A 25,457-nucleotide genomic window follows, 5' to 3' on the forward strand; every position below is an offset into this window, starting at 1 on the left:
AAAAACAGTTTTTGGGTAGTCTAGTTGTGAGTAATAAATCTGCTATATAACATATTGCATATGGCCCTATCATCAACATTATAGCTAAATGCTGAACTACAAAGAAATTTCTAGGGAAATTAAAATCAGAAGATTTCAGAGAGAAAAGCAGATTTGACAGCATTTAACATTATTGATGTCTACAGCTAGTAAATCTGTAGATGACTCAGGTGGAATCACAGCCAACCATGAACATTTAAAAACAATTATGTGTGTGGTGTAGTTAAAATGCTATGTCCTGAGCTGGCCAGTATCTATGTGTGTGCCTTACTTGAGGAGCAAGAGGAGGTTCTCTGCAGGTCAGAGCTTTGGAGAACTCTTGAGGAAAGGGGATGATTATAGGGCTAGGGAGAACAAGGTGTGCCTGGTGTTACAGCTGGATTCAGCATTTATGAGTTCAGTAACATCTAACCCCACAGTTTCCCACTCATCTGTTTTTCATCTGTGGTAGAGGCATATGCTTCTGAAGTCATTCTGTAGTCATGATAATTTGTGCTTCCTGTGAGGCACTCTTTGGTAATGTTAATACAAATTAAATACACTGAAAAAAATACTTTAAAAAATTTCCTTCAATCTGGGGAATACCATCAGGGCCCAGTGTAAAGTCAGTTTTACTGAAGCTACCTCTAGGTTACTTGGCTATATGTTCTTTAATATTTCTTGTAATATTTCTTCTAATATTTTCTCTCTTGCACATTAGATTCTGATATGTTTATTTTGATCCTGCTAAATTTCCCTCTGCTAATCCTTGCCCTTTCGTATACATATTGAAATTTTATTTTTCATACAAGTTGTATATTTTTATTGATTGACTGGCTTTTGGTCTCCTTAAAGCATTTAATTTCAGCAATCAGCTATTGTGTACTTCACCAACAGCTCAGTTGTTGCTAATGCTTACTGTATCTTGGACACATTCCACAGAAGTCCCACTCAAAACTGGTGTCTTGATGTGCAGATGCTGAGTTTGTACCTTTTTGCCACTCTTTGTGCTGTGTCTGATGTCCCAGGTGGCAATGCAGGAAGGTTTCAAGACCAGCCTAGTAAGGTGCTTCTGCACTGGGATGCTTTGGAGATTTTTCTCTTGCCTGTTGTGACATTGGAGCAATTTAGTTCCTGATATCTGTACTGTCTGACAGCCATAGGTATTCCCAGAACTAATCTCAGCTTACTCAGAGCTGATGGGGGTTAAAATAATTTACCTGGAAAAGTGACAGACCTCCGGAAGGGTATGTCTTCTTGGATGTAAGAATATGAAGATTTCCTAGTACTTGGTTACAATACCATGGGTTAGCCATGCAGTAGATGGAACAGTGTAACACAATCTGTGTGCAATGAATTTCTTTGTTCTCTATCTGCACAAACTATGTATGTTTAAAGGTATGAACATATGTTTGCATATATACATTAGCATCAAAGTCTTTTAAATATATATAGGCATCTCTACAAGCAGTTTATGGCTGTACGTTTTAATATTCACATGTTGTTTCCCCCTCCAGACAAATAAATGTAGGTTAACAACTGTATGCAGAGTTTTCTCTTCCAATTAATGAAAAGAGGAGAGAGGCTGACCAGCTGTGAGAAATCAGATTTCTTATATATGAATGGTGTACCTAGGATCTCCTTCTGGGTATTGTTTTGAGTGTTATTTCACATGTAGCAGAAACACCTTGATAATTGCTGCATAATTTCCATTGGACTTATTTGTCTCTGGGATGGAAAGATGCAAACCATCCCCTCAACCAGTGTATAAGTAGACACTGATTAAAAACCTCTGGTGTCTACAGTTCCAGTCTGGGCTGCAGCAATGGGTGGTTTCAAAACCAAATGGCTGCACCAAGGCTGTGGAACTCAGCAGTTTGTGGTGTTGATGTGGGGACACCTTTGGTCACCTCCTCTTTGCCCTGATACTTCCCCACCTGGTGTGAGGGAACCTGCAGCACTTTGTGCTCTGCAGTTTTGTTCTTTGTCAAGCTCTTGACTGACAAGTGAACTTGACTGTCTGGGAAGACTTTTGGTTTAAGTGACAGAAGGATTGAACTCCGATGCATATTATCAGTCCCTTTGAGTATAGTGTATCATCTTTGAGTATAGTGTATCATCTCTAAGGAATTTCTTAGAATTTTTTTTGAGCCTTGTTCTAGCTCATGCAGAGCTAGAGTTCTAGCTTATGCAAATCTTATCTCTGGTAGAAAAACTGAATATATCAGCTTTTGTAAGATACCGTCTTAGGATCTTTCCAGAGGATTGGTACTGTGGGCAGAGCCTCTGGCTAAGCTCTGTATCCTGGTCTGATTTCTGGTCAGAGAAGTTTTAATGGAGCTAAATCATGTGGGGAATCATGGAGAGGTGAGTGATCGGGCATTTCCTTTATGCCTGCTTAGAAATACAGCCACTCATGTGGCTCCCTGAAGAAGAGGAATGGAGTTAGCAGTGTGTCTGGTTTTCTTTTTGTGCATGAGCAACATGGAGGAATTTTAAGTAGCTGATTTGGTTCATCAGGGAGCTCATACAGGAAGAAGTTTCATTATAATTTATATTCTTAATTATTTTTATTACATGGCTGTCCAACAGCCAGGGTATACATCCAGATTTGTGCTGTTAATTTTTCATATGTATCACAATATTTTTACAAGGAGATCTTTTTTCTCAAATCAGCTTGAGAGTGGTAGGGGTTTAAATGAGAGATTGTAAAAAGGAAACATAAGCCACTTTCAGAAAAGTGCAACTTTTTCTTGTGTGATCCAAAAAATTTTATTTGAATTTCCTTCACTCTTGTATCAGTTGTCCAGTTTCTCCTCATCTTCCACCATTGTTACAGCCAGGTTTGCATCCTAGAATTCCGTTGCTAAGAAAGAAAAATTCTTTACATATACTGACTAGAGAAAACTTCTGGTTTTGTGATACTTTTATGTGGAATCCTGTGTTTTGTAACCTCAATGGTTCAGCTGACTGTTCAGTTTGCATGGGAGCTTCTAGATTCTCAGTCGATGGAAATTATAACAGTGCCATAGGAATGACTGTTTGGGCACTGGATGCTTATTAGGGCTCTGTAGTGTTTACCAAGAGTTTGTATGACACAGCTGAGGGACACCATGTAGTTTTCATCTGGAAGAGAGGGCTTCACTGAAAAGCTCTATGCCAGTTTCTGTTAAATGCAGATTGTATTTCTCCACTGCAGACATCAGACTGATAATTTTTTAGATTTTTTTTTTTCCCACTCTAGTCCTACTGATACATGAAAATGAGCACCTGGAGACTATTGTGAGGATAGAAGAGGTAGCATCAAGTGGCTTAGTCATATGCAGTAGATTATTTTCAAGATGTGCAAGGAAAGAACTGTGGTATAGAGCCAGGTACTCTCTCTCTAGAATTGAATACACTTATTTCCCATTTACACTATGTTCTTTGCTTGAAGAAGAATTGCGAGGATCATTACTTATTTTGAGATGGTAAATTACAAAGTTAAAATGGTTCTAACTTGCTTTTTTTTTTTTTTTTTTTTTTTTTTTTTTTTTTTTTTGACAATACACATCTAAAAATATACATGAGGTATACTATTTTTCTAGCAATCTGGAAAATTGTATTATTCTTTACTTAATTTGCATTGTTATTGGGAAAAACCTTATCAAGGGGATATAGTTGATTCATGTATTTCACCATCAACATCTTACGATGTCCAAGTACTGAAATGTCTCATCAGAATAGATAACCTGAAATTTTAGTTCCAAAACTCTGTGGCCAGTAGATGTTTGTTTTTTTGTTTTTTTGGTTTTTTTAAAGATTATGTGCCCGCTTTGAGGATTCTTTTTTCTCTTAGCAACATGAGACTGACTTCCTTTATGTAAATTCATGTTTTGGTCTGTTTTCAGTATTGCCTGCATATATATCTAACCTGTATGTGTGGATCCTAAAGGCAGTAATCTTCAAATTTTTGTCTTGGTATCTTTTTGGAAGGGCCTTTCTTCTTTACTTAAATAAGTACACCAATATGCATATATAAAAATTACTGTATTTCTGGAGCACTCTGAATTAGCAATTTTCTTGAACTGAGGAACAAGAAGGAAAGGCACATGATCTGTTGCACCTCATTAACTTTGTGTGCATGTATGCTGCATGAATATAATTGGGGACATGGAAGGAATAGGGTAGTATTAAATAGAATCTTTGTATATTTTCAGGATTTCCTGAGTGTGGCTGCAGTGAGTTCGATGTCTACCCACATTTTTTTAATGGCTATTCCATTTACAGAATCACAAAATGGTAGGGATGGGAAGGGACCTCTAAAGATCATGTAGCCCAACCCCCTTACCAGAGTAGGGTCACCTAGAGTAGGTTGCACAGGATGGTGTTCAGGAGGGTTTTGAATGTCTCCAGAGACAGAGACTCCACCATCTCTCTGGGCAGCCGTATCTAGCTCTGTGTTATGCTCACAGTACAGGTTTTTCCTTATGTTCTACTACTGATGAGAAGCAGGTAATCTTCCCTGGGCAAAGTGACAAAATGAAAAAACATACTGGGAGGCAGAGCTATCTGAATTGATGCTTAAACTTTTAAAAACCTATTAACAAGTATTACCCAGTTCCTTGAGAAACTGCCTTAGTAAGTAGATGTGAGTTAATGAGTACTGCAACAGCTCCTGTATCCATACAGGGACTGACCTTACAGTGCTTCTTCACCTCCACAGGATCACAGAATGGTAGCATTTGGAAGGGACCTCTGAAGATCATCTGGTCCAACCCCCTCTTCTAAAGCAGGATCACCTTGAGCAGATCACACAAGCACATGTCCAGACAGGTTTTTAATATCTCTAGAGACAGAGACTACACAAGCTCTCTGGGCAGCCTGTTCCAGTGCTGTGTTACGCTCACAGTAAAGAAGTTTTTTCTTATGCTCTGGTTGAACTTCCATTGTTCCAGTTTATGACCATTACCTCCTGTCCTGTCACTGGACACCACTGTGAAGAGCCTGGTCCCACATTTCTGACAGACACCATTTAGATATTTGTAGAACTGATGAGATCTTCCCTCAGTCTTCTCTTCCCCAGACTGAACAGACTCCCTCAGCCTTTCCTCATATGTTAGATGCTCCTGCTGATCACCTTAGTGGCTCTGTGCTGGACTCTCTCCAGTAATTTCTTGTACTGGGAAGCCCAGAATTGGACTCAGTAGTCCAGATGTAGCTTTGCCAGGGCAGTGGAGAGGAAGAAGAAAATCTCCCTCAACCCTCAACCTCAACTGGCCGTAACCTTCTTGATGCACCCCAGGGTGCCATTAGCCTCCTTGGGCACATTGTTAGTTCATAGTCATCCTCTTGGACTCTCAGACCTTTCAGCTTTATCTCTATAGCTACCTCTAGAAGGAATATTAAAACCACATTATTCAAATAGAAAAAATGCATTTGGGAACAGTATTTCTTTTGAGGATAAGTTTCATCTGTAGGCATTTCATCAAGTGTATATTTCTGTTAAAAACTTTGGATCAATTTTGGACTTCCTGAAGTGTAGAACTAAGTGCAAATTAAATCTACATAGAATTGTTTAGGAAAAAAATATTTCTATTCTGATTATAATTAAACACATTTTAATGTTTTTTAATTTAATTTAAATTTAATTTAATGCTGTAGTGTTTAGCTTCCAAGTAGCCTAAATTGCCAATTGTCCTATCTGGAAGAACTGCTATTGCCATTCTTTCATTTAGAATTCTTGCTGTATGGGATGTTCCTTTTTTGGCTCTGAATGCACAAATTCTACTCCCAGACTTTCATCCTTTTGACTGGAGCTGATATATATTAGACCACAGAAACATGACGATAGATTGGTGGCCTTATTTGGGGCAGGGTTGAAGGGGAGAGGGGAGGGACAATAGTCTGATATAAAATACTCGTCTATTAACCTAGACTCTTAATGTCTGGGTTTTCACATTGTCCCATCAGGATTGTATGTGAAATAAGGCCAAATACCTGTTCATGATGGAAATGATTATGAACACCAATTTAGTAAATATTTGTTTGAAAACAGATAGATACATAAATGTCATAAGTGTCTTAAAAGCCCAAAGGAATAAAAATGTGCTTAAACTCTATGCCAGTTCAGATCTTTAAAGACAGTTTATAAACACTGCTGCAGAATATTTGTTTAAAAATGCTATTTTCTGGAAAATATTTTCTGTATGAAAGGCCAGAACACATTTTAAGAAAATTAGTGCAGATTTATTTCTGTCTACAGGATTTTTTCCTGAAATGTAGCCTAGGGAATTTTAAATTCCATGCATATTTGCTGTGTCAAACTGGAGTGACTAATATGGAATTCCCAGCAGATAAAAATTCGTTAAAGTTTCCCTATAATTAAGGATGAGTCTGCTATTTGCTTATTTCTGGTAGTAATGGAGTAGTTGTGACCTTTGGTGAGGCTGCTTAACACGTTCTCTTGCAACATATTTGATAATGCTTTAATAACAATAGAAAAATTAAAATCAATATATGGTGCCTGCTGTTAAGAGTATTACTCTTCTTACCTCACTCTTACTTTTTACTTTTTAAGGTTGAGTAAGGCCATAGGGTACACTTTAATTATTGTAACTGTCTTATGCAGGAATAATTCTATTTGAAAGTCATTAAGATTTACTGTCCTTAGCTTGCATAACTGCTTTGTTGCCCATATCTCTTTATGCTTTCATGTTTTATGGTAAAAGAAAATATTATTTTATTCAGAAAAAGGTTTTCCTTGCCTTTCAGTTCAAAGAAATATTGTGCTTTTGATGAAAAGGGAGCTGTTGCTTTTAAGAATTTACTGACGCTTGGAGACAGAAGAAAATAAATTGCTTCTCCTGTGGTTTAAAAATGGGGTATGGGTGAAGATGTTTGTTCAAAGTAGGAACTAGATCAAACCTGCATCAGTTAAAAATAAAACTTTTATTTGTATTGAAAGACACCAGTATGTACACCACAAAGGTGATGCTCTTCCCTTTTTCTGACTCCACTTCACCATCTGGCAGTGGTACCCAAGGCTTGGTTTGCTTCTGGTTTCTTGCCTGAGTTGTCATTTGCTTTCATGTGGGCTGCCAGAGACACCAAAGGATGGAATAACTGAAGTGCTTGGCTGTGTGGGGTGTAAAATGCCTTGAAGTAGTTTAGATTTAGGTAGGAGACCAGGCTGATGGTCTTCTTAAGGATCCAAGGTTGGGGAATGGCTGGAGGGCTTTGGGAAGGCTGGGGATGCAGTGGGTCATGCCTTGTGCCTCACAGCTGTGAGGGAGAGGAGCATTAAATGTTTGAGCTGATGATTAAAGCTTTGTATATGGTGAATTCTCAAGTTGTATTCCTTTTGATTTTTCCCTCTGCTTAAGACATAAGTAAATAATCTTTTTCTCTGAGTTGGTCTGTTTTGGTCTAAATGAAACTGTATTCACAGCTGATTTCAGATTAGACATAGCCCATAGTGCAAAGGGGACTCAGAGCTGCGTTTGTAAAGTCAGATGGCTTAGCTGTTTGCATTCCGGCTCAGGGATTTGGAGGGTACAAGAAGAAGTGAAATGATATTTGAGCAATATCTTTACATGTGGTTAATTTTTATATGTATATATATATATATAATATTTATATAATTTAGTGTTTCTCTTCCCCCTGTGAACTGAAATGCAAGGTTGTGTAAATTTAAGTCCTTCAGGTGAAAGCCTCTATTCCATGTCTCTGAATGTATTATGTCCTGTTTTGAATTATTTTCCAATATGCAGGGGGGGTAATCAAGATTTTGAAAGGATTCCTATTACTTTGTAAAAGAAAACCCGTAGCTTGTGTTTCTAAAAGTAAAGTGTGAAGGCAATGATTGCTCATGATTTTGCTAGTTGCTGAAATTCCTCTCTACTGAAAACCACATTGACTTCTTTTAAAATCAAGCTGGGAATGTAAATGCAAAGTATTTCAGTGTACTGAAAGCACAAACTTTGGAGTTTGCACAGCCTAGCAATAATCTTTTTAATGGCTTTACAGCATGCACAGAGGTGATTTTATATTAAATTACTGCTCTGTTAGGATCTTTTGTATTGAATCACAGGCTCTTATGGTAACTTATTTTTATTCTTTTCTATAAATCCCCATCTTTACACTGTTCTCTTTGCCAAAGAACCAAGTAAGAATCTCCAAGGTGATATCTCACCGGGTGCCTTGGGTCAAGACATGGAGTTGTACTGAGGATGGGTAGGATGCTGGTGAGCCACAGAGTTCTCATCTTTCACTGCCTTTCGTTGAAGCAATCTCACTGCAGAGGAAAAACCCACACTCCTGCATAGTTTTAAGTCACTAAAGTTGAAAACTAAGGAAGCAGAAATGAATTCTCTCTACTTTAAAGGATTTTAAATGTTTTTGCAGTCTCATAATTGTACTTTTCTTCAGTTTCTTGGATAATGACATTATAACAAAAGACTTTTTTTACATGTACTTTGAATTTCTGGGAAATTAAAACCTGGTTTTAATCAATGATTTCCAGGATTGATTTCTGCCACTTCATGACAGTGTTAAAAATCAATTGAAATTCAGCAAAGAATTTCTTTTGATGAAGTATATCTGATTGTTCATTTTTGCAGGTGTATATACTGACAGAATAAGTATGATTTGAAGTACTTAAATGATACCTGAATAGAGATAAATTTAAACATTTTTTAAATTTAGCCATGTTACTTACTTTACTGATTCTGGAATATAATGCATATGTAGATAGGAGCTAAAGTGTGAAGTCATCAGAAGCTATTTATGCGTGATAGCTTACTTGTTTTTATTCCTTCTGCTTTTGAGGTTCTGTGCTAGTTATAACACTAAAGATTGCTTCAGGGAAGGGGGGAAAGATGAAGATAAATCAGAGGAAAACCTCATTTTCAGATTTTTAAGGGGGGGGTTTTTTGATTTTGTTTTTCCTTTTTTGTGGTTTTTTTTTTTTGTTGTTGTTGTTGTTTTTGTTTGTTTGTTTGTTTGTTTTAAGTTGGTAGAGCTCTTTCTTTTTTAACCTTAATCATTTTAAGGAAATTCTGCTTCTTAATATGCTGGTATATATTAGGACTGGGTTGAGGCATTTTACTATTAATATAACACTTAACTATTTGACATTATGTGCAAAAGAAATGGGTGTGTGTTTATAGATATGTTTTTCTCTTGAAGAGCCCACCTTCCTACCTGTCTTTCTAAGATAAAGCAATCATGTACTCACATGTGGGTAAAGAGGGAGATTCTTTCCTGGCAGTTTCCTTCTCTTCCACTTTCCCTGGCCTGCCTTCTCTTCCTCAGAATTTCTCTGCCTTTCTCTAATTAGGCAGAGAATATGTGAGTTCTTCATTTGGTTCAGCTATCACTTTGCCCAGTGAAGAGTACCTGCTTCTCATCAGAGAAAAAAACACGAGACAAAAATATTTGTCTTTTTGAACACTGACCTGATGAAAGTTCTCTTGAGGTGAAAGAGGGTGCACGAATAAAAGTTTAAAACCACAGAGAAAATTGTAGCTTGTCTAGTAAGTCAAGGTATCTGCCTTGTTTTTGACCAGTTTCATCAGCTTAACAGAATCAAGGTCCAAGGCCACTACCTGTAGGACTGTAGGATTTTTAGTTCTGGTTTTATATCTGTGACTGGATTGAAACCAGGGTGTGTTTACAGAATACCTGTGCTGGCACAGAACCTGTTTCACAAGAGAAACTAATTGTCCTCACCTCTGGGAATATGGATATATGAATATATAATATGAATATATTTCTGCTGCGGGAGCAAAAAAGCAAGACGTTGCCTATTTTAGTTGTTCACATCTCATTTGTTGCTGTAACTCTGCCGTAGTCATTAATTTGCCAACACTTTTGCTAGGTTTTATTATTTTTAGGGAAGACAGACATGGAAAGGCAGGATATAGTTTAACTCACCTGGAAAGCCTGAGGATTGCTTTGTATTTGGGATGGAGAGGCCAGCAAGAGCTTGCGTTACCCAGCACTGAGAATTATGTCATTTGTAAACAGAAAAACAAACCTGGAAACAAAAAAGAAATATGTTAAAAGGAAGCTTCCAAACTCTAGAATAAAATTATTGCATATCTCCATTAAAATCAGTGCCAGAAAAATAATTCAAAGATTGTTTTCTGCAGTATGTCCAAAATTCTCTTTCCTTGATTTCCTTTGAATCACCTGTATCAATGAATTTTATCTATACTTGTTCATGACCTCTGTGCAGAACAAGTGTTACTTTGTTACATTTGATACATTTTTACTCTTGGTAAGTGGGTAGTAAAAGTCTTATGATACAGTCAACTTTTTTCTCTAAAGTTCATTATGTTTTTGCTATCTGTGTCAGCCAGACACCATGCTCCCACGGGGCAATCTCACATAATGGGAAAAGCAAGTCCTTAGGTTTGGAGAAGATTCAGTCTTGCTAGAATAACAATTAGAGGTAAAATTTCTGCAGTTTACAACAACGAAAAAAGGAAATAATTGAAAAAGTGATGGAAGTCCTACTACTGATGAGAAGCAGGTACTCTTCACTGGGCAAAGTGATAGCTGAACCAAATGAAGAACTCAGCTCCCTCAGCCTTTCCTCATATGATAGAGATCCTGTTATTGTTTCTTATTATTCATAGTTGAAAAAGAGAAGTTATACCTTATGGTAATTAGGAGGTTTTTTGATAAAATGTCTTTCATTTCAGGGTTGAGCCAGAAGTTTATAACCTTCAAAATAACATATTGACTTTTCTGCGGCACAGAATTATAGATTAGTGCTAAAAATCAGAAACCTGTAATACCAAAGCGAGTGCTGTGTTGAGAAAAGATTACAGTAAGTAAACAGCACTACTATGTGGCAACATAGTTCCTGAACCACTGACTAGAACTAGTGAGAGAGTCAGCTTCTAGAAGCTATAGAGACTAATAATGGAATTGTGCTTAACTTCTGTAAAGCAGAGATTTTCAGTTTCATAGCAGAGTTCAGTTTAAAACAGGTACCTACACCTCTGTGTTGTTGCAAAGGGTGCTTCCTTCAGCAGGATCCATGCAGCAATTTCATCAATGGGATGTGCAGAAAAGGTTTTAGCTTTTAAATTGAAGAATTCTTTTGAAGAAGGAACATTATTTGCATTCCTGTAATGGGATCCACAGCCAACAGCTTGTGAGCAGTGGCTATAAGATACAGCATCATAGAATCATTTTGGTTTAAGGAAACCCTTAAGACCATCAAGTCCAACCATTAATCTAGCACACTACCAAGTCCACCACTAAACCATGTCCCTGAGCACCACATCTACACATCATTTAAATACCTCCAGGGATGGTAACTCCAGCACTTCCCTGGGCAGCCCGTTCCAGTGCCTGATAACCTATCCAGTGAAGAGTTTTTTCCTAATGTCCTATCTATGCCTCCACTGGCACAACTTAAGGCTATTTCCTCTTGTTTTATTGCTTGTCTCTTGGGAGAAGAGAATGACACCCACCTCACTATAACCTCCCTCCAGGTATTTGTAGAGAGCAATAAGGTCTCCTTTTCTCTAGACTAAACAACCCCAGTTTCCTCAACTGTGAGATTTGTACTTTAGACCAACTTCATAACCCTTCTTTGAACATGCTACAGCACCACAGTGTTCTTGCAGTGATACAGTATGGGCATGTGTGAATAAATTCGTGTATATATTTTACACAGAAATATTGGGGTTTCACTGCAAAGGTGAAACTATATTTGTCCAAGTCTTCAAATTTGCAAGTAGTCTTTGTACTTACTCAGCCTTCAAGTTCTCTTGCACTCTGTAATGGAAAATATATACATGCACATATATGCACATGTATTGGCCCTTGCAGAAGGGGAGTCCATAGATTTTTCTAAATCTTCACAACAGGTATTTGTGTTGCCTTGAACAACCTTGTCTGAGGTTCTTTGAAGACTTCAGATGCCAAACTTTCCCCAATTTAGGGTTAAGACAATGTGATTGTATAGTACTCAGCCTCATTCGGCTGTGAGGTACAGACCTGAATGATATAGAGAATTTTGGACTTCCATCTGTTCTTCAGTTGCCTGTTTGCAAAAAGAGGAATAAGATTTTTCTACTTACTTCACAATCTTGGGAGGGGAAGTCACATGGAAGACTGAAAATGCCCTTATGCTATTACTATCCAAAGACATAAAGCCCCATGATGTTTATTTGTAAATGTGTATATGCCATGGACTTACTAAAGTTTGTTGAACTTTTGAGTGTAGGACAGAGCTAAGTAGAGGAAAGGGGATCAGTGTAAAAATGAAGATGTTTCTACAAAGTTAACACAAACATGCAAGTTTTACTGGTTTTGCAGTGTATGCAGCGATTTCCACATAGCCAGCATGGGTACATTTACTACTCTTGTTTTATGATTACGTCCAGACCATTATTTATGCTAAAAGAGATTTCTTATTTGTCTATGAATAAGTGCATAGCTTTGCCTTAGCACTGATGGGCAGGCATGAATTTGAATTTAAATGTTAATCTCCTGAGCCCAGCTGGTTCTCCAAAGGGGAAAAACCATCTTAGCTACTAGAAACTCAATGAGGTACCTTTCATAAAGATTTCATCAGAAAGCTCCTGAGGGCCTGGAAAAAGCATCCTATGATCGCTTAAAATCAATTTGACATTCAATCTCAAAACACACATATGCCCTTTCAAAAGGGTAATCACTGTAACTGAGCTGCATAGGCAGGGTGGATGGGAACCTGGGGCAATACCACTTCCAGTTGCACTCAGGGTCCAGTGGCTGAAGCCAAGGGCACAGCACCTGCCTTGTGTGATCCAGCAGCCAGGAGTTCAACCTTTCCTATGAGTCTATGCAGCAGCAAGTTTCTGTAATCCATTTTTTTGTAATTAAGGGTGTGCATGCAGCAAGTTTTCTCTCACTATTGAACAGTTTTATCAATTGCCCACATACCCAAACACATAGCAAACAATAAGAGTAGTTTCTCATATCTCAAGACACATGACATTATTTCAGTATTATATTCACTTTGTTTGCTTCCTGATGAAGGATGTCTTGTGTAATCTGAGGTATGTCAAAAACACTGAGAAAACATTTACCACTAATTGAATTTACATTTTCTTGTTTGGCAAGAAACTGTTTCAAACCTTTCCCAAACCTTTCAGTCCTATCTGACATATTTGATATGAATGAATCATAAGTGGTGACACTTTTTTTCAGTCAATTTTGCAAGTAAAATCTACTTCTAGAACTCTCAAAAGCATATATAGTCTCTCACATGAGAAATACTTAACTGCAGCCAGATAGTTTCAGTAGATGACCTGCTTTGTCTGGGAGATTTCTTTGAAAATATATTAATTTAGAGTCTCTGTTCTTCTAACTCTGCTTTGAAAATGTGGATCTAAGAGAGCTTTCTGAATGACTGAGATGCTGGTTAACTAGAAAGCAAAGGAATCTTTTTCTCAACTTGAAACAGAAATTATATTATTTTCTTTTAATTAGTTGTCAATCTTCCTTTTTATGGAGATATGAATACAAAGATTCTTTCATGTCTCATCTGTACAAAAGTGTCTTGTCAATTGTATGAGAATTTCTAGCACTTCAGACTTTTCCATATTTGCAATATAACCCATTGTTTTTCATGGGGGGGGGGGAGGGATGGGGACAAAAAACAACTAGAAATTGAAACTTCTAACACTGTTCTGATTAAAAGCAGTAATACATTTTTAGTTATCAAAGTCACTAATTTATGCTTAATAGCAAATCTGTTTTAGTTGGAAGAATTAGACACTTTCATCCTCAAAGAGCTAGGTCCAAAAAAGGGTGCATTAAGATGAAAAATAATTCTTATAAAATCTCTTTTTTCCCTTTTCATACAGTGTATCCTTGCTTTCTTCTCTGTAGCCAACCAAAGGGAATGATGTTCCCCTTGAAGCTGACTTGAATCTTGGTGACTATAAGGGCTTTGGAGCTGAAATCAGGGAATATGTTATTTTGTTGAATGGAGCAATTAGTTACAATCTATTTACAACAGCTTTTCCTTCTTTATGCACTTACGGGCTACTGGAAGCTCCTTCTGAAATGCATTTCATGTCCACAGCTGCTCGTCAGAGTGAACGTATTTTAAATGCACAAAGTCCTTTAGGCATGAAAGGCGTGCTAAGCATTTAGCAGGACATGAAAGGGGCTTCGTGAAACTAGGAGGCAAATTGTGCTCCTGGCTTTAAAGCAAAAATGAGGGGGTGCATTGGGTAAGGTCCATCTGAAAATGGTACTGACATCAGCTTGGGTGAAATTGATACTGTTCTGCAAGTTCAATTTTGTACTTTGTACTGTTCATCGCAGACAGTGTTTGTAAAAAAAGCTCTTTGAAGGAAGCTTTCCAATGAATTTAGCCATTTTAAAATAAGTGTTTATCTGTTTTCCATGGTCAAAGCCAAGTGTATTGGTTGTAATGAATAATGAGCTGATCCTAGGAACTATCCACTTTGTGTATCTAGAAAAAAGAGAGAAACTGCATGGGGCTGAAAGTGTGAAAGGTGACTGAGGTACTGAGGCTGCCTACATGGTTACCTTGTGTGCTGTCCCCATCCCCTCTAGCTAAGCAGCTGAGGAGGGAAGAGGGAGAAGAAAGCCTGGTGTGATATGGGAGATTCCCCAAAGTTTCTCAGTGAGCAAGACAGTTGGAGACCAACTTTATGCCAGCCTCTGGAGCAGAAGTGGAAACTCTGAAGCTACAACCCTGTGCCAGGGAGTTGTTGCAGTGCTGCCAGGTGTTCCTGAGCATGCAGAGCTGTACGGCACAAAGGGAAATGTGGCTGGGTGCTCCTCTCCAAGCACAATGCCCCAAAATGAAATTTTCCTTTTGTCTTACCTAGCAGCAGGAATCTTCTGATTTTATTTTATTTTATTTTATTTTTTTTTATTTTTTTTATTTTTTTTTACTTTCAAGAAAGCAATAATAATTTTCTGAGACAATGCCCTCAGGAATTAGGTCAACCATATGAAATAAAAATACATTTTCTCTCCCCCTGAATAAATGATGGATTAGCTTTTCACTACAGAAACTGAGAGTCTGTTGTAAGGACAATTTGTGTAACTCATGAAGTAGGCTGCAGTGTACAGCAGCAGACTGTTATGAAACATGACACTGTAAGGAATATGATTAATATGTGATAGAAACTCCTTGGTAGATCAGTTCACCTAAGTACATGTCCTGCTGTAAGAGCCCCATGCTTTGTAGTATGTGTAGTGATCATTTGAACAGAGATAGACCACTACCCATTGGAGTATTTTATCTAGCAATGTGTGAGATTTTTTTGAAAAGTATAATTAGGAATATGAGACCTTGTTTGCTTATGGAAGAAAAGCATTTGTTCTTTTTCTGTGTGAAAAGCAAGAATATGTGAATGTAGAAGTGAGTACCATCCTTTTTTTGAGCAAGATGTGACTCTGATTTAGGGAGAACAATATATAAAGCTGAACATCAGCTTCTTGTGCTCATATTGATTAACTGCAGCTTACAAGTATGTGCCAGCAGCAATTTCCCTGTAATAGCTGTGGGATGCACAGAAAAATGCCAGTTTACAAAAGTGATGTCTTGTAAGATGATGAAACACCAGTCCAGTGAAGGACATACTGAGCAGGCAATTTTATTCTGCTGGCTTCATAAGTAGTACAAGTGAAAACAGTTCTCAAACCAAAAAAAGAGACAGAACCATTTCAAAAAACCGTAGTACAAGTTTTATACACCCTGGCAGCTATTCAGGCTCCTGTTGATGCATTAACAGGCACACTTACAAAACCAGATCCATTGGTACCTTTTTAGTTAGTGATGAGCTGATCTCAATTTAAAACTCATGGATCTTTTCTGCTTGATGCATGAAGGACCAGAGTAAACTCTGTACAGCTGAAAATTCCTGGATTTTAATAATCAGCAGTTTTAGCCTTGGCTCTGCATTTGAGAAGGCTACGAGGTTGGACTAGAGGTGCTGTGACTTTATCCTGAGATAGATTGGGGTTTTTTTTATTTTAAAAAAAATATTTGTGCTGGGAAAATGTATGAAGTTTGAGGACTCCAGGACCTGTAATAGATGATGTTTCATGTAAATTTGTCCTTTATATTTACTTTGACAGGGTTTATTAGTCATGATTTTGAGGAAAAGATTAATTTTCAATTTTTTTTTTTTTAAATCTAAGTGAACTCTATCAATGTTGTATTTATTACGATCCAGTAACAGATATTGTGACAAAATATGTAGGAGTAAGATATATTTCAAATATGATTTATTTTTTGTAGTATGCCTGCATGAGAGAATAGCTATATTTGTTAAAACAAGATTTTCAAAAAATAATTACATAAAATTCTGATAAATAGATGAGCTATTCATTAAATGTGCTTTGCATTGTGGAAGCTTATAATCATTGTGCAAAATATCAAGATGTTTTAAAAGAAAACTAACATGGCATGTTCTCAATAGAGCTGACCAAATCTGTCTATCAGCTTTTTCATATAAAAACTGGATTTCCATTGAATGATTTTTTTGTATATGAAAAATATCTCTTAGTCTTTACGACACCGAGAAACAAGTTTAATTTATCCTCAATTTTTTCTAAGTCTTTTGGGTTTTAGTTATGTCTTATTTTTCCCTAAAAAAAAAAAAAAATAAAAAAAAAAATAAAAAAAATTTTTTTTTTAATTTCTTCATGGAAAATAAGCCTTTTTCTGACAAAAGACTTTTTTTTCTCAGATAAAGCCAGTCTTTTTCTTTCAAAGTGCACATTGTTCTGGAAGGTGAAACAATGTCAAAAAATGGATTGCTACTACTTTTGAATTAAAATTGAGTGCTGATGCTCAAAAAATTTGTCTGTACGGCTCTGCTGAGGCAACCTTGGAAAAGTCATTAAAATTCCAGTCCTGGGAGATTCATCTGAAAGCCTTTTACAGATACTGGAGCCTGTGGTTTTTTTATTCCAGTTTCTTTGCTTTAAGCGAACCAGCAGCAATCGAGCTTTCAGACATATCAGGATGCCCTTTTACAGAAGCCAGTGAAGACAGAATTATTTCTACTTTCAAATGACCAGAGCCATGAAATGGAAACTTTCTCTAAGCTTTCTTAGCAGCACTGAAGGAACCAAAAACTTAATTATTAAAGTCTCTTTCTATTTTAGAAATCTTTTTTTTTTTTTTTTTTTTTTTTTTTTTTCCTCACCTAAGCAGGTGGTTTTTTTGGTTTTTTAATTGTTTTTTTTTTTAGGCTGCTTCACTTGGAAACACAGTACATATGAAGGAAAATTGGATGTTGCTTACAAGTACTGCAGCCTACCAATTACAAGTGCAGTAAGAGACACTTCCAGGAGTAGAGGCTAACGCCTATCTTAACCAATTGGTACTGTCTACATGAAGTAGATGAGAAAAGCTGTAATTTATTTAAATAATTAAAAAATATTTCTTTAATGTTGTAGTTTTCCTTCTCCACATTATGTATACAATATATTAAAAAAAAACCAAAACAGTGAATTCTGCAGTAATTTAATTTTAGCTCAAAGAGGTTTATATGACTAAACTTTTATTTAATTTTTCACAATATTTGCTGTATCATATGGTGTGCCTTTTTAAAATGTGTAATGTAATATATGTTAACTTCTTAAACTTCTCAAGTTTTTTGTAATTTAGGCTTTGGAAACATCTCCCCACGCACTCAAGGTGGAAAGATATTCTGTATCATCTATGCCTTATTGGGAATTCCTCTGTTTGGTTTTCTGTTGGCTGGTGTTGGAGATCAACTAGGGACAATCTTTGGAAAAGGGATTGCCAAAGTAGAAGATACCTTTGTTGTGAGTATGCTGGCTGCATCATTTCCTCTTCATGATCCTCTCTGTTCTGAAATTAACAAGTAAAATGAAAAGTCTGAGAAACACGGTATAGCTCATCATTGTAACCACATGTCTAGGTAGAAAACTTTGCAAAGTCTGAACACATTACTGAATGTTGTTAATTGATAATTAGATAAAGCCCATCATTTTCTAAAATAATTGCAGCTGGGAAGAGAAACAAGATCCAAACCATTTTATTTTTGCTTTGCTTTGTACTCCTAACCTTGCTGTGATGTTTTACGGCTGTCATACAGATTGTGGTAGGAAATGACTGACTCAGAGGAATAGAAGAAGAGTGGAACTGCAGGGCTAACATGGAAATTATTGCTGCTGGTTTGAGTTGATTCAAGGAACACGTTTGGTGTGTGAGGCTAAACTCACAAGTTTTAAAATCTCTAGTCAAGATAGCAGAGGAAAAGTCTACAGGCATCTACATTTCCAGGTTTATGGGTCTTCAGGTGATGAATGTTTTTTGGGCATTCACAGAAGTGGAATGACCTAAATGGCACAGAAGTAGTTGGTGCTTCCCTGATAATTGACTCCTCTTTGCTGGTCTCCTCACTAGGCTGTAGGATCTTCTACTATTTAAGGTATTTTCAGCCTTGTCTGCTGAACTGCTTAGCACAGCCTAGAGCTTCATGCCCATAATTTTCTTTGGCTATTGGTCTTTCATTATTCATGCAAAGTGGCACAGTTTGAATAAAGGAAGAGACCTGTCAAAAAGACTATAAACCCTTGCAGATGTTGAAAAAGTTAAGCCATAGCAAGTCCTTAACAAGCAAAAGGTTTGAATTTTAACACAGGAACTTAATTTATCATAGAATAACAGAATGTCAGGTTGGAAGGGACCTCAAGGATCATTTGGTCCAACCCTTCTAATATTTTTGTTTATATGGTAAGTCTAGCTGAGACTTAAAAGTCTCCAAAGTGGAGGAATCTGCCACTTTCGCTGGGAGACCATTCCAATGTCTATCCTCATAGTGAAAAATTTTCCTCTTGTATTCAAATGGAATCATCCACAGGAGCAACTTGTGCCTATTGCCCTTTATCTTGTCCTTGTGACTCCTTCTAAACAGGGAGTCTCCACCTTCTTTGCAGCTGCCCTTTAAATAATGGAATGTTGTAATAAGGTCTCCTCAAAGCCTTCTCTTCTCAAGGCTGAGCAAACTCAGTTTTCTCAGTCTCTCCTCATATGGCAGGTGCTCCAGTCCTCTGATCATCCTTGTGGCCCTTCTCTGGACCCTCTCCAGCCTGTCTGTATCCTTTTTGTAGAGTGGGAACCAAAACAGGACACAATACTCCAGGTGTGGTCTGACAAGAGCTGAGTGGAACAGGATAATGACTTCTTTGTCTCTGCTGTTGATGCTCTTGCTGATGCAGCCCAGCATCCTGTTGGCTTTCTTTGCTGCTGCAGCACACTGTTTGCTCATGTTGAGCCTGGTATCCACCAAGACCCCCAGGTCCCTTTCTGCAAGGCTGCTCTCTAGCCAAGCTGCACTTCTGGGTTACATGTTGCCAGATGCAACACCTTGCACTTGATCCCAACATCCAGGCTGTTTATGAAGATAATAATACCTGAGTCCTCCTTGGAACTCTTCTTAAAAGTGGGGGTGACACCCATAATTTATAGAATTTGTCTCTGTTTCACACACACACACACACAGAAGTTTATTAAGATGTATTTTACTAATGCAGTTATCAAACTTTCATTCATTGGGAGTTTTGAACCATAGAATAAATAGCATAATGAAAATTCAGAAAATTAATTATTAAGGTGTTTTACTAACTTGTAATAAAATGTTGTAGGATTAACTATTACCTAATATTTGAAACATATATAAGTTTACATTTACAAATACTATTTGATTCTTGATATGTAGAATGTCCCATCCCGTGCATATTTAGTAATCAGCCTGACTTTGTAGCTGTTTGCATCAGCTTTGCAAGTGTTAGAAGGATTGTTGGATTGGTTTTCTGCAACAAGCCCCCAGTCTTGCAGAAAGAACACTTTTCTATATACAAAAGGTCTGCTGTGGATTTATTTTTGAAACAAAGGAAACTAGGGCTGTGCTGAGTGGTCTTATGCATTAGAAAATACAAGTTTGAAAGTGTTTTAAGCAAAGGCAGATATTTTTTACTTGGGAATATCAGTTTAAGTCCAGACAAGTTACTGATGAATAACATTGATTTCCATTGAGTTTTCTTAAAAAGGGCAAGAACATTCCATGAGAATATTTTAATTTTATCCTTTCCTTTTTTGTATCACTGAATATTAGTTTTTGCTTATAAATACAAAGTTTTGAGACCAATTTGTGTGTTTCTTAGCCTGTTGCTCATAAGAATAATGGTTTTCATTTTTTCATAATGTATTCCTACAACAAAAATACTTCAACATAAAATGAAGTTGCACTGTTTTGTCAGTTCCTGAATGAAAATAAAGCCCTATTTGCTGTGGTTCTGTTTAACCAGTTACTTGATTAGGGAGAACTATATGGTTAAAATTCACTTTTTAAATTCAGTTATTTGTGCAAAAAAAGTAGAGACACTGCAGGTGCAAGCATTCAGATATCTAGCTCCCACTCAAAACTTCAGCATGATCAGCTGTTAATAGTGATTAACACTATGTGTGCCACTCAGCCACATCACAAACCTGACCACCGTGAGGGGTCCAGCCCCCACCCTGCATTCCCTGCTAGCAAAAGTTTCCTTGGGTAGTCATGTTTGCTCTGAAACCCTTTCAAAATAAAACCCTGCTTTGATTTTTCCTGTTTGCTCGAGAATTACGATGCAATGTCCCCCTTGAGCAGTGTAATGCTCACTGTGGGTAATCAGTGATATGTGCAGTGGGGCAGTGTTAATAACTCTGGATTTCCTCTTTTTCCTCTTCCCTTCCCAGAAATGGAATGTGAGTCAGACAAAGATTCGCATAATTTCAACAATAATCTTCATACTCTTTGGCTGCGTGCTGTTTGTTGCTCTTCCTGCAGTTATATTCAAGCACATAGAAGGCTGGAGCACGCTAGATGCAATTTACTTTGTGGTTATCACTTTAACTACCATTGGATTTGGTGACTATGTTGCAGGTAAGATTTTCTCTTTTCTGCTTTTTTTTTTTATTATTTATTGTGTTTGGACAAACACATTTTTCTTGTGGTGCCTTTCTCCCAATTTTAACCTTTATTATTCTTGTGTCAGTGCATGTGAGGGGGCCTGTCCTCATGTTGGATCATGTGGGAGGCTGAAGACAGGAGCTGGGTCAGTGCAATGCATGGTGCCTGTTTCTGTGTGGTGCATTTTTACTTCTCCTGTACTGTTAAGAGATGCTTTACCTAATTTTGTGGTAGATTTTTTTTTTCTTATACTTTGAGGGAATTGCAAGAATAAATACAGTATTTTAGTCTGCTGAATATATTTTTTTCAGCTGGAGTGGCTTAAAATATCTCACCCTTTAAAGTTATGAGACATAGCTTTTGTATACATCACTTTCAAAGTGTTGTTCCAGAGCTCTTTCTGCCACTGAGATGTGTCTACTGCTGTTAGATCTTGCTTCTGGTTTTGCTTTCTTTTGTTTGCTACGTATGCTTTTGTCTATGTGTGTTTTGTAATGGAAGAAGGTTTAGCACAACCCATAGGTAACATATTCAACTTTTACGGATCTATTAACACAAAGTGGTTTGGTTGCAAAGAACTTTGAGAAACTGAGCTAAAAAAAACCCAAAAAACTTAGGCCAGTACTACATGAACTTTTTCTTGAAAAGGTGTTAGAGATACTGGACTGCTTCTCAGAATAGGATTAAGCAAGTATGTGTTGCCTGTTTTGAGGAAGCATGTTTGTCCAAGTCAGCAATGTGTTGAGGTGAGGACTCAAAATTCAGAGCTTTGTGCTATGAGTCCAAGATTTGCTTTCTTGTGCCTGAGCTCACACTTCTCCTGATGCAGCACCAGCATCTTTCTCCTTCATGGATGCCTTCCTCCCGCCCCAGAACTCTGTGCAGAGGTACCTGAGAAGAACAGCAGTGCTGTACTGCCATCAGTGAGCTACCCCAATAGAGACAAGCATTTCTAGTAGGCATCCATGGTGGAATGGGCTCCTCCCATGCTCCATCAGTAGCCAGGGCTGTTTCATGAGTCTGAACATTTCAGGTGTCAGGTTGGGTAATTCCTTCTAATGACTTGCAGGCCTGCCTGAACCTTGCCTTGCTGGCAGGAATGTGACAGGTCTTGTCACTGGCAAGAGTTTTTTAGGCTGGTGAAGACCTACAGAGACCTCAGAAGGGTCTGAACTGTTTGGCATGTTCATAAATGATCTGGGTAAAATGAGAGAAATTTAGAGTTTAAGATATTTCATTGTTCAAGTTGTTTAAAGAACAAAGGCCAAGTGAGAACTTGCCAAAGATTCTTATGAATTATAGAGCTGGTCTGTAAAATGACAAATGAAAGTTATTTGGACTTTTGCATGTTTTTTCTGTGATGATTCTGTATTTCTTCTGAACACATATCACTGGTTTCTCCCTTTTCCTTTCCCATATTTTTTGTTTCTTTCAATGTAGTCTTCAGGAATTTATGGTTCTAGCTAGATTCTAACTGAGACCAAGTAAAAAAAAATCATTCTGTTTCCAAGTTAAGGGTTTAGACATTTGTTCCCGAGGGATACAGATATGTTAGGGAATAAAATAAGTGTGTACAGGCCTGGTTATGTGTACTGTAAAGCATTATGTGAAATGGCCCACTTGACTCTAATAGGAACACTGAGTACATTAATCATTACTCTCATCATAAATTTCCATGAATTTTTCTATTTGTAGACCACTTGATATTGTAATTTGCTCCTAAATCATGTCTGTTTTTCAACTTTACCAGAAAACACTTTCTCTTTCTACAGAATATCCTTGAGTTACAATGTTCTATATCTTATGTCTTTTTATGTTTCACTTTATATATATTTATATATTTTAGTTTTAAAGGAAACATTTAAAATTAATGTCATGTTAAAATGTCATGAATGTTTTCTATTTTCTTTTAAGGTAACATTCACAACACTTCTATTTGTACTCTGTTATTGACTACGTGTTTCAGTGTTTGGGAATTGGATTTGCACTTGCAGAGAGGATGCTCAAGAATACAGGGATAGATGACTATCTCTGTCATAACTGGGAAGTTAACATTGCCCCTGGACTGTATTTTGTCAGAGACGAAGCTGATACTATTATAATATTTATAGACTAGTAGTTTACGGCAGATGACTTGAATTTTTCAAAAAGGACTGTTTGTTTTCTTATCATTCTGGTACATAATTGTCTAGTTAAAAATCCTGAAAAACAGCTGAGCTGATCAGTGATCGTGCTTTGCACTGGGGAAGCTTAGAGTCATCAGTGTGCATAAATATTAATATTTGAACAAAACTGACATTGCAAGTTCACTGATAGAATTTGTCTTAGGGTTAGGCTTCCTTATGATTTTGAAGTATGCAGAATCTTTTGATGATAGGAAAATTATAATTTTGTTTGGTTTTCTTTTAGTAAGTCATAACTGCCATGAAGACACCAAGGGCCACTGAAATTTTTGGGGTAGGCTTCAGCTTGAACACTGTCTCCTGGAAGTTTAGTAAAGCTGAATACCATAGTCAGAGGAGAAATAAGCATGTAGTGTTAAGGCATGTAATGCTGCACAAGGCTTTAGGAGAGGTTGTCATGGTACAATAAAGGTATTGAATCTGAAATAGTGGCTCTAGAGCATGGCATTCTTGGTTTTGCTCTGTCACACTGAGTTATGAAGCAAGCAGAATGATGTGTCAGTCCATTTAGTGCCTACATGGCAATGTATCTGGGAAAAAACCTCACACTGGCATGAATATATTCCTTTCCCCATTTTTTTTTTTCCTGACTGGAAAGGCATGTTTCTTAATGCTTAGGATGAAAATTACCTTTGTTCCCTCAGAATTATAGTAAAAACTACAGCTGCGTGGTGGACAGTGGTACTCCAGTTTGCAATTATAACAGAGTGAACTTGCAGCAATAAAAATAAAATTAGCAATTTCTGTAGCATATTGGAGGTCCATGGAATAATTAATGATTATGTGTCAGTTTTGGCTAATAAGATTCCCTCAAAGCCAAACTTTCCAAATATTTGGAAACTTCAAAATATTCTGTTACTTTTTTTCTGAAACTGTCATTCCAACATACAAATGTCATAGTTGTGATAACAATCAACAAAGTGTATCTGGGTTAAAATAAACTTTTCTTACAATATCTGTAATTTTTCACTAATATGCAACTTGCTGCTTTCTGGCAGCACTGCAGGTAAGACTTAAAAAGAGAAATCCTGAAGAACTTTTGGGAGGGGAGAGAGTGGTTTTGAATAGCTCTATCAAAAGGGAGCCGACAAAAGAATCTGGGATTCAGGGACATAATGGTGCTAAAGGCTGTAGCATGTTGTCACTTCAGAAATTCTTGTAGAGTTTTGCAGAAGTTTTCTCCTCATTTGTCCTGGAGACCCAGTATTCTGTTCCCAGTAACAACAATGCCAAACCCACTCCTTTTGTACTCAGAAACTAGGTTGCTATTTAGAGCCTATGGAAATTTCAGCTGCAGTTTCAACCAGAAAGAGAAGCTTCAAGGCAAACAAACATAAAAGACTAATTATTCAAGGTGTATGCAAGGAGGGAAAAGATGAAGAGGCCTTGAAGTGCATATTCAAGAAAATATAGGAGAGTCCCCAGCAGACAAAGATATATAGAACTATTGGAGAGTGTCCAGAGAAGGGCCACGAAGATGATCAAAGGGCTGGAGGAGCTCTGCTATAAAGACAGGCTGACAGTTGGGGCTGTTCATCCTGGAGAAGAGAAGGCTCTGGGGACACCTTGTAGAGGTCTTCCAGTACATGAAAGGGGCCTACAGGAAAGCTGGGGGGGGACTTTTCACCAGAGAGGGTAGTGACAGGACAAGGGGTAATGGTTTCAAACTGAGAGAGGGTAGATTTAGGTTAGCTACTAAGAGAGAATTCTTCACCATGAGGGTAGTAAAACATTGGAATAGGTTTTCTAGGGAAGTTGTGTATGCCCCCTCCCTGGAAAGTGCTGAAGTCCGGGTTGGATAAAGCCTTGTGCAACTCAGACCAGTGGGAGGTGTCCCTGCCCATGCAGGGGGGGGTTGTATCTTGATGATCTTTAAGGCCCCTTCCAACCCAAACCATTCTGTGATTCTATGATTATTCAAAAAAAACAAGCCTAATATTTTATGAAATGGTTTGATTTTTCTAGTTTTTGGAGGGGATGATTTGTTTTTTAAATTTCTGTAGGGAAACAAGTTTTTATAATTGAAGACAGCTTATTACTGTAGCTTTTTTTTTTTTTTTAGAAAAAAAATTAAAATAAGGAGGTAAGAAATTATATTACAGCCCTCACTGTCTTACGACAATCAGGATAAAGTCAAATATCCCCTTTCTTGTTTTCAAGTGAAATAATTGAATTTAGTGTGCCAGAAGACTGCAATTCAGTCAGTATTACTAATATTCTAAGAAAAAAATGAGATATTCTAATTCAAATGTGTAATTTTTTTAATATAATGAAAGACATTATTGGGTACTCAGCAGTG

At 37.3% G+C, this 25,457-nt stretch overlaps 1 protein-coding gene across 2 annotated transcripts in view; it reads left to right on the plus strand.

Moving 5' to 3' along the window:
• KCNK2 (potassium two pore domain channel subfamily K member 2) overlaps positions 1 to 25,457 on the plus strand; it is a 124,312-nt gene that overhangs the window by 79,311 nt on the left and 19,544 nt on the right. For both annotated transcript variants that reach the window (XM_071739633.1, XM_071739634.1), the window contains 2 exons: positions 17,666 to 17,826; positions 20,762 to 20,948. In XM_071739633.1, coding sequence (XP_071595734.1) covers positions 17,666 to 17,826; positions 20,762 to 20,948 — 348 coding nt within the window. The remainder of the gene's footprint in view (positions 1 to 17,665; positions 17,827 to 20,761; positions 20,949 to 25,457) is intronic.

Source organism: Heliangelus exortis, chromosome 3 (assembly GCF_036169615.1).
Source record: "Heliangelus exortis chromosome 3, bHelExo1.hap1, whole genome shotgun sequence".
Taxonomy (NCBI): domain Eukaryota; kingdom Metazoa; phylum Chordata; class Aves; order Apodiformes; family Trochilidae; genus Heliangelus; species Heliangelus exortis.